This window comes from Lytechinus pictus, chromosome 1 (assembly GCF_037042905.1).
Source record: "Lytechinus pictus isolate F3 Inbred chromosome 1, Lp3.0, whole genome shotgun sequence".
Classification (NCBI taxonomy): Eukaryota; Metazoa; Echinodermata; class Echinoidea; order Temnopleuroida; family Toxopneustidae; genus Lytechinus; species Lytechinus pictus.
The window spans coordinates 36,327,677-36,343,854 of record NC_087245.1 but is presented as its reverse complement, the minus strand read 5'-3'; the positions used below and the strand labels follow the sequence as shown (position 1 = coordinate 36,343,854).

General features: G+C 36.4%; 1 protein-coding gene across 2 annotated transcripts in view; it reads left to right on the top strand.

Moving 5' to 3' along the window:
- Positions 1-5,220: 5,220 nt before the first annotated feature.
- Positions 5,221-16,178, top strand: part of LOC129266512 (la-related protein 4-like) — a 48,796-nt gene continuing 37,838 nt past the window's right edge. The window contains exons 1-2 of one of the 2 annotated variants that reach the window (XM_064101676.1): positions 5,221-5,339; positions 15,023-15,191. In XM_064101676.1, the coding sequence (XP_063957746.1) occupies positions 15,179-15,191 (13 nt within the window). In that variant the 5' untranslated portion in view covers positions 5,221-5,339; positions 15,023-15,178. The remainder of the gene's footprint in view (positions 5,340-15,022; positions 15,192-16,178) is intronic. The other variant, XM_064101682.1, reaches the window with a different exon arrangement.

Below are 16,178 nucleotides of genomic sequence, written 5' to 3'. Positions count from 1 at the left end.
AAGGGTAGAGATATTGCCTGCATCAAAATCCTCACATGTGTGGCTCACACACAACAAGTGTAGAAGCTAGGATGTGCTGACTGTTAAGGGATGGTGCTATTTGATGTTTGTAGTAATGAGGAGCTCGAGTGGTAATAGTGATGCATGTACATTACATGCGGTGATGAAGGGAGCTGTGCTGTAACTACTTGTGCATACTTACAAACAAAACAAAGTGGATATAAAATTTGGGATAATGGGCATGAGACAAGAAGGGAAAAAAGGAAGGCTTAAACTGTTAATTGTGATGCACACGTCATCTATTGGAATAATATTGTAAGAATTCGCACATTGGGGAAATAAGTAGAAATTTGATTAAATACTGATATAACATGAATTTTAACACTAATATATAAAAATGAATACTATAAATGGGTTCAGTGACCCCCAAAACATAGGTTTAGACACCAAAACTAGGCTAAGGGATGAAAAAGTGACTGAGTTATGGCCCAAAACATGTTTTTTAAGGCAATCCGGCGGCCATCTTGGATTTTCGGGTTTTTCGGCCGGGGCACCCTGGATTTCGGATTTTTTTCATTTTTTTTTCTGATTATGGTGTCAGTGTGCACTAATTCATCAAACTAAGGTGTGATGAGCATGTTCTGAAAATGTCACCCTCTATAGCCCACCTCTATTGATTAAGATGAGAGTGTGATAAATGGCATAGACTGAACTGACCGTTCAATCGGTGTCAACCAATAGGCCATCTGCTGGTCAGCGTTGCATTTTTCTCCAGACTGGTGGACCAAGAAATAAAAGAAAGAAATACATGTAGGCCTTCATGTATAATTGTACATCAGACATTCAGACTGATCGGAGTGTCAAAGACCTGAAATTTTCAAGCTTGAATAATTATTAATCCCATTACAGAATGTTACGATATCATTGCACTCATGCTGCCATGATTGTTTACAACTTCTGGTAATAATGATATGATTCTTCACTTCTCGCCCTGAGCAGAATAATTTTGAGTTGCAACAACACCAATAAATGTGGCCATGGCCATAACAATACATATTACAGGCTATAAATTCAAGCAAGAAATCCTACTGGGTAGTACTATTTCCATAGTTCTATTAATTTAAAGGTTTGAAATGTACATGTAATATCATGTGAAGTTGTGAACGATTTATAGTAAACGTAGTCTAGTAGTCTACTGTACGTTATATGTCGGGCCAAGATGAGATTTACAATGTAGATCTTAAGATGGATATTTTTTTAGTCTTTAAAATGGTACTGAATTTCTTACATACCTTTTCCTTTCAATAGATTTTATGTCATTCATATGTGGATTGAGTTGTGATTTCATGCATTTGCCATTTTAGCATTATACATACATGTAAAGTCAGATCATTTTCTTGTTTTCAAGATTACAAATTCAAATACACTGTAGTTTCAAATGACTTGCAAAGAAAATATCTTTGGAATTGTTTTTAGTGTGTGACCCACAGCTTTACACTATATTTTTTGTGATTTCTTTTCTTCTCCATATTGCCTCTTATTTGGCCACAACTGCTATGCCAGGTGCATGTAATTTGAATATGAAATCAATGCAGATATCAGTGAAAAGCTGTGCCAAATAAGCAGCAAATAAAACTTGGCCAAAAAACAAGTTCTAGAGCTTTGGTTTCATTAAAATAAAACCAGGAAACACTGCAAATTTTTTCTGTGCATATCTAAATATTTCTAATTTGTAATATCAACCTTGTCTACAGTGTACATGTACGGGTATACATTGTACGAACACACATAATCTCAACTGCAACCACATACAGTAGGATCGATGTCATTTAATTCAGGTTGTTGAGAAGTGCAATGAAGTCCATTATCGAGAATAAAAAAATTGAGTGTTCATATAAAAGCAAAATCATTGCTTGTAAGAGGTGAATATGCATGAACCATTCTGTTTCTTCACAGAAAAAGCAATTTTGGATTCTAAGGGTGGTTATACACACATGCCGGGTTTCTTTTTACACAAGCTATCTTATCCTCGGACTATCACTCTTAGCACCGCAATTGCCCGGCTGACTGCTATTTTGAAGGGCTAAACAATACTATAGGCAGGGTTAGCCCAATTTGCAAAAACATTGTGTAAAAAGAAAGTAAAATTCTACACAAAGACTTGTGTAGCAAATCTTGAAAAAAAAGTGCGCAAATTGTGATGTGATACCAGGAAAATTGTTCTTGTTATACATTGTACATTTGTCCTTTTTCACATGCTGTATATAGGGGAAATACATGTATACCTTGTATTTCAGAAGTGTTTGCGATACCCCTTATCAAAAGGAAACAACTCCCATCTTCTAGGTATTATTAGTAGGCAATTTTCAACAGGGATTTCTCCAAGAGTGCAGGATGTTTGTAATGAGAAAAAAAGTTATTACAGAAAAAAAGAATCTTTTGAAAGGATGCACATCCTGAACAAAGTTTTTGCATATAAATATAGTTTTGTTGCAAGCAGGATCATACATGTAATAATGAGAACTGTGTGGTTCAGCTACATGTGCAATACATGTATGTGTTGTTGCAAAAATATATCATCAGGTTGTTTTTAGGCTTGAACATTTTTTTTTTTTTGGGGGGGGGGATTATTTCCTGATGGATGTGGTGGGAATATGCCAAGTCACTAAACACTACATACAGTAGGTGGTTTCAAACCGCCTCGATCACAAGAATCCCCGTTAAATTATGAGATCATTTACATGCTCAAAAATACCAGATAATTATTCCCACATTCAGACCGCCCCGAAACACTCTTTGGGGAAATTTCTCGAAGTTATGAGCATGCACAGTACTGTCTGGTAGCAGACGAAGAAGCGCGCGCTTTTAGCGGTATGATCGGGGGACGGCCGGGGAGGGAAATCCACCTGCGGCCGGCCTAGCTCTAGCACGTACAAACTATACTCAATCGTATGCGCAAATCATTTGTTCCCTTGATCATCTGCAATTGCACTAGATTTCTCTCCACATTGAAATTAAGGCCTTGGTGGCCTCCTCACTCCAGTGCGATGTCATCTGGTATGAAAATTTAGAATACCGGTAAATATCACCCTTAATTCATAAAACTATCTTTTTAAGAAGAAGATTCAACCGCCTAGTCAAAGTCGTACCCTGAGTCACGTCGCATGAAAAGTGTACGTATTCTGCATGCACTGTACTGGCGCTGGCTTTCTCGCTCGGAAGGCCTCGCATATCCATGCATATCGAACAGCGCGGGCTATGAACCGGAAACTCACTTATCGCGGTGATCGATGGGATACAAGTTCTCGTAGTTTGCTTTCAGATTGCCAAAATACCCACGACCTTGGAAAAATCCCAGCGAAAGTTCTCGTAATTTCGTAATTTCGCCAAGTACCTACTATTTAGCGGGTATTTTCTTTCGGGCATATTACGCGTAGTTTGCTTTCACATTACCAAAATACCTGGTATTTTCTGATCGGGGTAAATTTCCCATTCAGAGAATACCTGGAACTGACGAACTTCGAGGCGGTCTGAAACCACCTACTAGGTCCATGATACATGTAAGTGAACTTTGTACTGTAGCCATAGGTGATACTAGTTGAATCTGCTTGCATGTTGACCTCTAGTTGATAACCCAGGAAATAGCAGACATCAAAGGCCATCATAATCAATCACTAGCCTTTTCCAAGTCACACTCAAGGAAATAGTCAACCCTCATCTGACTTTGAGTTTGGGCAACTTGTGTAATAGAGCCTTTTACGAAAAAAAAGTACAAAAAGCACACCAACATTTGCTTTCTGATTGAACTCAAGGTTGAGGGCTTGATGTACTTGTACCAGACTTTACATGTTCATTGTGTTTAGATTACTGTTGTACTTCAATTACTTAAAAAATGTCAAACTACATTTTTGAATGTACACCGTAGTGACTGTACCAATATTTAAAGAGCTGTACTTGAAAGTCTAGCCCAAGCTGCTTTTGAATACAGATTGATTAGAAACATAAAGGACGTTTTTTGGGCCTGTATCAAATTTTACCCTCATTTAGCCCTTATTTTTGCAACACTCTAGTACATGTATGTATGGTCATTTACATGTACATGTAGGACCATAAGTTTTATCTTAAGTTAAATTATAAAGATACTTATGGACTCTTCTCCCTGCCTCTTTCCATACACTTGTGACCCCACAGTAGCCTATACAAGTGAAGTACTCTAGCTGAAATAATTTGACACATCCTCATCCTTTAAAAAAACAACAACAAACAAACCTACAATTAATCTATTGTCTGGGACCAGGCTCTTTCTAATAGAAGTCAAAGTTCACATTTTAAAGGGGAAGTTCACCCTGATAAAAAGCTTATTGTTGAAACAGCAGGAAAAATACTTTAGAAATGTTGGTGAAAATTTGAGGAAAATCAAAGATTAAATTTTTTTAATATATTTTTTTATTTGTGATGTCATAATGAGAGTTTCCAAGAGCCTTTATATTTTGTAGTTGAAAATTGATGCAATGCCATTTTTTCACAAATTTGAGAATGTTTTTTATTGTGCCTTCAGTATATCAACAAACATATTATTTCATGCTCGCTCCTGAAAGTTTTTTTTTAGTCATCATGAACCACTAAAAAATTGAAATTTATCAATATTACACAACAATAATATGGGGCAGCTGCTTTTTTATGTCACAAACAAAAGTTAAAATTCTAATTGTATATATACATGTACATGTATGTACATGTTATTGTGAATAAAAACCTCGATTAAGAGGATAAAAGAAAAAATAATTCTAATAACTTTATTAATCTTTGATGGATTCTCCTCAAACCTTCAATAATTTTCTCTGGTATTTTTAATTCATTTTACTATAAACTTTTCTTTGACATGAACTTCACCTTTAAGATTCTGACTTTGTACAGAATAGTCTACGAAAACAAGCCTAGTTATGCATTTGGTTTGCCATTATTGTCCAAAATGAAGTAATGGTGAGGAATTAGAAGATGTACATTTTTTTTCCATAATTATTTTGAAATTTAGTTGGCCTGAGAGTAAACAGAATTCAAACATTTGTGTCATCAGTCGAAAGAAGGAGTGCACTAAACTCAGTTATTAAAGTCTAAAAATAGACTACTTAGACAGGCATTCTCACTTGAGTGCACTGTGTACATGTACATGTATGTAGGCATGTACGTGGTAGGCCTATTGGCATGATAATACATTCCAGTGTATCTAATCTTTATTGTGTGTACTGAGCATTGTGTAGACTGTGGGACCAAGGTGGGCGTGTGTGCTTTAATATACAGGAACTACTGTATTCAGCACATGTGGCTATCTAGGTCTGGTAAGAAATTACTCTGTATCATTCATGTGTATCAATTAAAATACATTTACCTACTGTCTTTTATTTTGCTGATGTATGTAAATTCCACATTTTGTGTGCTTTCATGAGGAAAGACTTAAAAAGGGAATCTTTAGTGTACTGGCTAGTATAAACCAAATGTGCTCTCTATGGAATAGCATGACTCTGCATTTGTGATGCACAAGCCACCAGTATAGGGAAGTGTGCAATATCTGTATGGACTCAGTAGTATGGTAAATGCCTGCATACATTAGATCTTGATTCAGAATACATCTATTTCATGAAGTGCAGGATAAAATATTTTTTGCAATAATTATATTCATTGAGACTAGTCTGGAAGGCAGTGCATTATTATTCAAGTGGGCATTGGGTGATTTCAAGTCTGGCGTTGGCCTTGGTGTTGGCGCACCCAAGGGTTCATTACATGCCGCCGCGCACAGAAAAATCAAGCCATAGAAGTCGTGTGTTGTGGACCCAAGAAGTGAGATCCCAGCACGCGCAACCCACTAGTTAGAAATCCACTGCCAAACGCGGTTCGTGGTGCGAGGTTAGTAATATACTAATACTAACCTCGCAATACGTGTGAGTGGTGTTGGAGTTGAAATTTGGATTGCTTCCCCTAGCTCCAAAACTTATTCAGAGTTTGTATAACTGATCCAGATCACATTATTTACATCTCAACAACTAGTGAGTGACTTTTCGGGACCATCTTCATTTTATGTTTGGTGGTATAATTGTGTAAAAATTGACCTAACACAAACACCAAAAGGTCTACACTGAACTTGAAATCACCCATTCATATTTAAAAATATTTCTAAAATAAAAGTTAATTGAAAAAAAATAGGAAGAGCGCCACATGTACCTCTTCAATATAAATCCAATGTTAATGTTAAACTTTGCGCGAGAAAAGAGCTTTAGCACAACAAATGAATGAGACCCAGGTGTTAAGCCCCAGTTAGTCCGGGTTATAACTGAGCAAGGTGCCACTTGGAGAAGGAGAAATTTTCATACAGTGCCTCTAGACCAGTTTTTTACGCTGAATATGAATATATGAGGTAAACAGGCTGTATCCTGAAAATTAACCTGTGAGGGCGCTTTTTTCAAAATGGCCGCCATATTTTCCGAGAATTTGAATTTTCGTACATAGATTTTGACATAAGCATTTAATTGCCATAAAACTAGTATCATTTAAAAGCCAAATAAATTTCCTACAATTTGGTACTATTTATAGGGGATAAGTAGGTTATTTGGCTGAGATTTTAAGTAGAAAACTACATTTTTTGTAATTTTTTCCCAAAAATTAAAAATTTTACAAATACATGATTTTACATAATTCTATGAAAAATTAATCAATTACCTTGAAATAATCCTGAAAACTTTATTGATATACTATTATCATGTGGATGAAATTTCAACTCTGTATCATTCTTTTTAGCAAATTTATAAGGTATCAAACTTGAATACTTCAATTTCAGAAATGTCGCTTTTTGTATGCATTTTCATAGATTAATACGTATAACATGTATAATACATGTATGTATAATGTATAGTTAAAACTTAAATGCTCTTATCTCCGCTAGTTAATCACTTGCAGAGTTAAGAGTAGGCTTTTCTCTATCAGCTACATAAAACAAAATGTTGGCACATCGAAGCCTAACATTTTTAGGGGGTGGGGGTGTCGAAGTCCCCCCCCCCCCCCCCCCCGTTGCTATATCATGTTGTATATTGCCTATTTGTTAGAAAAATAATTGTTTTTGGAGCACCCATTGAGGCAAAAGGCATTTCTGTTATACAGTACATCCACTTTAATTGCTTTGAAACCACTTGGCGAGGAAAGAGTAGGCTTTTTTCTACCAGCTACATCTAAAGAAGTGGCACATCGAAGCCTACCCCTCTCGGGGAGGGGGAGCTTTTGCTTGATATTGCCAATTAATTTGAAAATTCACAACATTGAGGCCAAAAAGCGTTTGTGCTTTGTTGTACACCCCATTTTATTGATTTGAGACCACTTAGAGAGGAAAGTGTAGGGTAGAGTAGAGTTTACCAGCTACATATAAATAAGCAGTGGCACGTCGAACCCTAGCCCTCTCAGGGGCTGTCTAAGTCAACCCCCTCCTCTATATCATGTATATTGCCTATTTTATTGGATATTTCACCATTTTGGATTACCCATTGAGGCAAAAGCGCGTTTCTACTATATAGTACAGCCAATTTTATTTTCTTGCAATGACTCGGAGAAGAAAGAGTAGGCTTTGCCATATCAGCTGTAAAGAAGTGTTGGCAAATCGAAGCCTATCCCCTTCAGAATGTTCGGGGGCTGTAGAATTTATCTCACCAATTTTCGGTATTTGACTATCTATTGGACATTCACAATTTTGGATCACTCATTAAGGCAAAAGGGCGTTTCTAATATATAGTACAGCAAATTATATTTTCTTGCAATGACTTGGAGAGGAAAGAGTAGGCTTTGCTCTATTAGCTCCATATAAAGAAGTGTTGGCAAATTGAAGTCTATCTCATTCAGGCGGCTGTAAAAGTTACCCGACTAATTTTCGGTATTTGGCTACTTGTTGAAAATTCACCATTTTGGAGCCCCCGTTGAAGCAAAAAGGCGTCTCTGATATATAGTTCTGCCACTTTTATTGCCTTGAAACCGCTTAGAGAGGAAAGAATGGGCTTTGCTTTATCAGCTATAAAGATGTGCTGGCAAATAAAAGCCTACCCCCTTCTGGGGTCTGTCGAAATCACCCCCACCCCCTTTGCATTATTGCCTATTTATTGGAAAATTCACAATTTTTGAGCCCCCATTGAGGTAAAAAGGCATCTCTGATATATAGTTCTGCCACTTTTACTCCCTTGAAACCAATTAAGGAGGACAGAATATGCGTTGCTCTATAAAGAAGTGCTGGCACATTGAAGCTTACCAATGTGGGCGGCTGTCAAACCATCCCACCCCTTTTGCATTATTGCCTAATTATTTGAAAATTCACAATTTGTGAGCCCCATTGAGGCAATATGCACTTCTGCTGTATAAACACCCGATTTCATTTTCTTGAACCCATTTGGAGAGGAAGAGTTTGGAGAGTGGATTCCCCTCTTTCAGCTATATATGTCGAATTGCTGCCATATCGAAGCCTGGCCCACGTCAGGGGACTATAGATGTTACCCAACCTTTTTTACGATTTTTTGCCAATTCATTGGAAAACTCGCCATTTCGGAGCCCCCATTGAGGCAAAAAAGGTGTTTCTGGTATATAGTAGAGCCACTTCTTTATATATAGCTGATAGAGGAAAGCCTACTCTTTCCTGTCCAAGTAGTTTCAAGGCGGTAATAGTGGCAGAACTATATATCAGAACCGCCTCTTTGCCTCAATGGGGGCTCCAAAATTGTGAATTTTCAAATAAGTAAGCAATAATGAAAAAGGGGCAGGGTGATTTCAACAGCCCTCTCATGGGGATATGCTTTTATTTTCGAGCATGTCTTTATATGTAGCTGTTTAAAGCAAAGCCCTTATTCTTTTCTCTCCAACAAGTGGTTTCAAGGGTGAAAAAAGGCAGAACTATATATCAGAAATGCCTTTTTGCCTCAATGGGGGCTCCAAAATGGTGAATTTCAAGAGAGGGGGGGGGGGGGAGTAATTTCGACAGTCCCCTGAAGGGAGCAGGCTTTTATTTGCCGGCACTTCTTTATATGTGCCTGATAAGGCAAAACCTATTCTTTCCTCCCCAAGTGGTTTCAAGGCAGTAAAAGTGGTAGAACTATATATCAGAACGCTTTTTTGCATAAATGGGGGCTCCAAAATGGTGAATTTTCCAATAAATAGGCGATAATGAAAGAGGGATTGGGTGATTCCAACAGCCACCCGGAGGGGTAGGCTTTTATTTGCCAGCACTTCTTTATATTTGGATGATAAAGCAAAACCTATTCTTTCCTCCCTAAGTGGTTTCAAGGCAGTAAAAGTGGAAGAACTATAAATCAGAAACGCCTTGTTGCCTAAATGGGGCTTCAAAATGGTGAATTTTTCAATAAATATGCAATAATGCAAAAGGCATGGGGTGATTTCAACTGCATCCCGGAGGGGTAGGCTTTTATTTGCCAGCACTTGTTTATATATAGCTGATAGAGCAAAGCCTACTCTTTCCTATCCAAGTCATTCCAAGAAAATAAAATTGGCTGTACTATATAGTAGAAATGCCCTTTTGCCTCAATGGGTGATTTAAAATGGTGTAATTTCCAATACACAGGCAATAAACATAATATAGAGGGGGAGAGGTTGACTAAGACAGCCCCTGAGAGGGCTAGGTTTCGATGTGCAAGCGCTTCTTAATAATGTGTAGCTGATATACCAAAGCCCATGCTTTCCTCTCCAAGTAATAGCAAGAAAATAACAATGGCTGTATGATATACTGTATAGTAGAAATGCCCTTATGCCTCAATCATGTCAATGGGTGATCCAAAATGGTGAAATTGCCAATAAATAGGCAATATGCATGATATAGAGGAGGGGGGTGGGGTGACTTAGACAGCACCTGAGAGGGCTAGCGTTCGATGTGCTGCGCTTATTTATGTAGCTGGTTCAAATCAATAAAATAAATAATAAAGCACAAACACTTTTTTGCCTCAATGTTGGGTCCAAAATGGTGAATTTCCAAATAAATTAGCAATAAGCAAAAGGGGAGGGGTGACTTCCACAGCCCCCCCCCCCCCCGAGAGGGGTAGGCTTCGATGTGCCACTTCTTTAGATGTAGCTGGTAGAAAAAAGCCTACTCTTTCCTCTCTAAGTTGTTTTAAAGTAATTAAAGTGGATGTACTGTATAACATAAATGCCTTTTGCCTCAATGGGTGCTCCAAAAAACAGTTATTTTTCTAACAAATAGGCAATATACAACAACATGATATAGCAACGGGGGGGGGGGGGGGAGGACTTTGACACCCCACCCCCTGAAAATTTTAGGCTTCGATGTGCCAACATTTTGTTTTATGTAGCTGATAGAGAAAAGCCTACTCTTAACTCTGCAAGTGATTAACTAGCGGAGATAATAGCATTTAAGTTTTAACTATACATTATACATACATGTATTATACATGTTATACGTATTAATCTATGGAAATGCATACAAAAAGCGACATTTCTGAAATTGAAGTATTCAAGTTTGATACCTTATAAATTTGCTAAAAAGAATGATACAGAGTTGAAATTTCATCCACATGATAATAGTATATCAATAAAGTTTTCATGATTATTTCAAGGTAATTGATTGATTTTTCATAGAATTATGTAAAATCATGTATTTGTAAAATTTTTAATTTTTGGGAAAAAATTACAAAAAATGCAGTTTTCTACTTAAAATCTCAGCCAAATGACCTATTTATCCCCTATAAATAGTACCAAATTGTAGGAAATTTATTTGGCTTTTATATGACACTAATTTTATGGCAATTAAATGCTTATGTCAAAATCTATGTACGAAAATTCAAATTCTCAGAAAATATGGCGGCCATTTTGAAAAAAGCGCCCTCACAGATTAATTTTCAGGATACAGCCTGTTTACCTCATATATTCATATTCAGCGTAAAAAACTGGTCTAGAGGCACTATATGAAAATTTCTCCTTCTCCAAGTGGCACCTTGCTCAGTTATAACCCGGACTAAGTGCAATTTAAATGACTATCACAGAATTGTGAATTCCCTAAATTGGAAAGGTGTGCCTAAGAATTGCATGCAATGGGAATGCTAATGGATAAAATGAATATAAAGATGTAGAATGTGAAATTTCAGCAACTTCAGGGAAGGTTTTTAGGTTTCCACCCCAGGCCCTGGATCTATATACGGTTTAAACATGGTTATCAAATAGGTAAACTTTATGGGTTTTTTTGTTTGAACGATGTTTAAACATTTTGACTTGGCCCTAGTCATAAGCCTGGTGCATAGGTGCAGCCATTTTGCTCTGTGATTGTGATCTATCGATATCACTGCAATTCTGCAGTGGAGTAAGTAAAATACAAATTTATAGGGCATGAAAATACCTTTTAAAATGACACCAAAACCAGCTCTCTAGGTGTTTATATACATTTACTTTTAGAGATATGGCCATTTGAGTCCCAATTGGTTCCCAAACTTTTACAAAAATCTGATGACCGCAGATTCTCTGATTTTACATGGAATGACCCAACTGCCCCCATATGTTATGCAATATAAAATGATTAAATTTCAATTTTTTTATGGTTCATGATCATGGCTTATTTTTGTTTCCTTTTTATAAAGGGTGTGAATTGATTTGTCTATTGATATATACTGAAGGTACATGTATAGTAAAAACCATTTTCAATTTTCTGGGAAAATGAAATTTCATTGATTTTTTTAAAATTTACTATACGATATGTAGGAAAGCTGCTTGCATATGACGTCATAACTCAAATAATTAAAATTCTAATAACTTTTTTATTCTTTGATGGATTTTTCTCAAACCTATGGCAATATTTTTAAATTATTTTTTCTACTATTTTACATACAATAAACTTTTTGTCAGGGTGAACTTCTCCTTAAAAGGTAAAAGAGAGTATGTTGCAGCAAACAATTATTTCATGAGAAAGTCTTTAAATCAAGGTTAATTGCCACCATATTGTTGTAGATCTAGATCTGGTCCATCGAAATAAACTTATCTTTGTGATATATCATGAAATCTTAGCTGAAAACCGATAATTCTGATTATCACTAACACAAAAAGGCCTATGTGGGACAGTGTATTAATATTGCTTGGAAAAATACCAGACATTTTCTATGGAATTCTGTGCTTATTTTGCTCATTTCTCAGCAATATCACAGTTTCTCCCATAGCCATTTCCCTTTTGCACATTTTTTTTTATTTGGGTATACAAACACTTGGATGGTAATGTTATTTGATTCTGTTCGAACTCATTTTGAGATTGTTACCACAAATGGCATTTATCTTAAGTAATGTGATTAGAATATGAAAGCTCATACTGATTATCTTCACCATTACATGTACGTCGCCTTCCTGCACAAAGGCTGTTAGCGTGCGCTGTCTTCACCATTACATGTACGTCGCCTTCCTGCACAAAGGCTGTTAGCGTGCGCACTGCACGTCCCCTTTCCGCAGAAGGGCCGTTATCGTGCAGTGAACAGTACGCGCTAACGGCCTTTGTGCGGGAAGGGGATGCGCAGTGCGTGCTAACAGCCCTTTCGCATGTAGGCGATGTGCAGTGCGCGCTAACGGCCTTTGTGCGGGAAGGCGACGATTTAGTAGTCACATTTCAATTTCTTTGGATGATAAGTGTAAACCTTTGTATAGTTGCTACTTTTCATGAGGAACTGGGTTAATAACATATTTGGTATTGGCAGTATTGATTATTACTATTAGGAAATGATGATACATGTATGACTCCTATGGAAATATTGCAGGTATCATGTACATGTACATTTGTTGAGGAAATACTTCAAAGAAATATTGAAAAAAATATTAAGTTTCATTTCCTGAAGGAAAGTGTTTTGCAATGCATTATCATCTGTATGTTGAGCCGAGTGTTGTGTACTATATGTGGATTGGACTAATCAAATGTTATTTTCAGTTGTGATTAAAAGACAAGGATCCATGACCGTCTGTTCCTATTTTTAGAAAGAATATGAAACTAAGCAGTGCTTCATGTTTTGAAATCTATGATTCAGATGATGAAGTAATGAGTGTTATGCTTGGGGGTTTTGCATTGCTCGTTAGTAAATTTGGTCATTGAAATTACCTTATTAGAGTACCGAAGTGTGACGTCATCAATTTTCAATTTTTGCATTTAAAAAAATACCATATCTTGGTAGAACATGATGAAAAACCCCCACAACCCAAATATGGTGGGAATCGGTCCATGGGGCCCCAAGATACTTGTATGACCTCATGAATACATAATCGGCCCCATTGAAGTTAATGAATTATTGGTCTGGTTCTAAAAGTTAGGAACAGGCCAATAATACAATGACTTCAATGGGGCTAATTACCAGTATGTATTCATGAGGTCATACACTATCTCAGAAACACTCTGGGCACAGAATCACAAAACTTACCGATTGTAAAAAAAGAAAAAAATGTTTCATTCGCACATAGTTATCAATTGAGACCAATATTATATTAGTCTTACAATCAATCACCCTGATGATAAATTGGTTTTAATCAAAGCAGGAAAAATTAGCAAAAAATATTGTTGAAGGTTTTATAAACATCTTAAAAAAAATAATGGAGTTATAAAATTTTAAAGTTATGATTTTGTGACACCACATATGAGCAGCACCTCCAAATTTTGTGTGATAGGAATTACCCAAGATGCAATTTTCATTATAATAAACATAGTATTCATCATATGCCATAGAAAACAGAAGTTATGGAATTACTTTATTAGTGGAAGTTGCTGGCATATGACATCACAATTTTAAAACTTTGAAAATTTGTAACTCATTCTTTGATGGATCCTCATCAAACTTTTTCATTGTTTTTTGCGAGTTTTTCAGCTTTTGTTAAAGGGGAATCCAACCCAAATAAAAACTTGTTTTTATAAGAAAAAGTAAAATCAGACAAGTTGATAGGTGAAAGTTTGAACAATATTGGACAAGCAACAAGAAAGTTATGAATTTTTAAAAGTTGTAAATATTGGTAATCACTATACCCATGGAGACTTCAAATTGGCCACATATGGGATGTCATAGTGATGTAAGGCAAGGACTACTCTTCCATGTACTCCAATACATATTATGGCTAAAATGTCATTTTCCCCAAAAGTTTTAATTCAAATTATATTTTTCTTTCATTGGGACATAAAACAATATACTACCTGTGTTATATTTAGATTTCTGCCCCAGGGGAATCGGTACTTAATGGAAAACCACAAATCCCTGATAATAAAGTATATGGCCTATGGGAAAGTTGTCCTTGCCCCTTGTCATAATTTACTTACCCAGTTGTCAATTTGAAATCTACATACTATTAATGATCTCAATTTTAAAGCAGCTATAACTTTCTTATTGCTTGTCCGATTTCTTTCAAACTTTCACCATTCTGTTTAATTTATTTTTCTCCTTCCCAACACAACATTTTATGGCCAAGGCTGGATTCCCCTTTAAAACCAGCTTCTCTTTAGGGTGAAGTTTCCCTTTAAGGGCTCTGTTTCTATTGTCAGTCACATCCTGTCACAATGATTCACCCTCAGAGATAGAGTAGCAACAATCAACGGACTAAAAAGTAATGATATTCTTGGTATCACATTGCTATTGAAAGTGGTGGATTCAGGATATTCTAATGGAGGGAGGGGGGGGGGGATGGGCAGAAGTAATATGCATGAATTGAAAGCCCTGTGACAAAAATGCATTATTGGACAACATTTCAGTTACCTTCTGAATTAAGCATAGTACATGAAGTCTGTATTATGGTTCGAGTGGTTCAAACCACCTTGGTGAATTCAGTCTATTAAGCCCTACAGTATGCTTGAGATTGTTATAAAAGGTTAATGATAAATGTGTATTCATACTGAAATAAAATTGCAGTCAACAGATTAAATTTTCATCCCCCAAAGCTTTAACATATTATTTCTTCTTTCCTCATTTAAGTAGTGGATTTTCAATCTTACATTTGTATGTCTTTCTATTTTGTTTTCTTTATCGTATAGGGTGTTACAAAAAAGACTACCTTGAATCCCAATGCAAAGGCATTCCAGAGTCCAAAGACTCCTACAGGATCAGTGAATTCAGATACTGGAGACGGTTCACAGGACTGGGCAGACCATGATAGTGGCATCTCGGTTGCCTCCTCTCCCCAGGTAGCAATGAAATCACAGGGTAAGTCAGTAGCAAAGTTGAGTTGTAGAGCAACCGTATGAACACAACTTTCTGACATCCATGCATGTTTCTATTTGCAGTGGTTGTGTTCAGATGATGGCTCTTTGGTGAGTCTTAGGATAAGGAACATTTATTCCAGTTGCAGAATTTCACCTTTTTTCAGCCATTTATGTTTGGATATTCTCTTTTTTTTAAATGTCCGACAAAGAACTGAACGCAACTGAAGTTTGAAGTGAATGTAGCTGAAGTAGTGTTTATTTATCTCGGCTCCGGAAGCTTCAATATGAAACATTTGAAGCTGAATGATACAATTTAATAATGCAGTCATTTTATACTGTCATTTTCTGTTTCTTTTGGATGATAGTCAGTTTCTAAAATATCTGCAATATACAGAAAATTCATTGTATGATTTTGATGTATGCAGGTATACATTGAAATACAAAAAAAAAAGAGCATTTGTAAAGTATAAAATCAATAAATGGAACATTGGGGGTGGGATGTAATGGTATTTTACCTCATTTCCAAAGTATACACATAGTAGGCCCCTTTCAGGAAGGTGTGCGGCAAGATATTTGTTATTCTTTGTTCATGGGAGTGACAAACTTAACTTGGAGCAGAACATTAACAAATTATTACATTAGTTTACTGAATGAAATAAATATGAAAATGGATTTAAGCAGGGACGTGGGGATTCAAATGGCTTTCTACACTTAGTATGTGATCATGAGTTCATAGGGAAATCATCATGATAAAAATGGGCTTAGAAATAATATAAAATCAAAACAGAAAGATAAAGACCAAGCCAATCCAAGCCAATTCATTCAAATCAAACAAAAACAAACCAGCAACACGATAATCCAAGATTACTGGTTAGTCCAGGCATTCACAAATTGTGTTGTTGTCAAGAGGCATATGTTGTTCGGCTAGTGATATGCATGTAACGGTGATAATGTCAAGGATCTAAATTTAGCCAGACCTGCTTCAAAT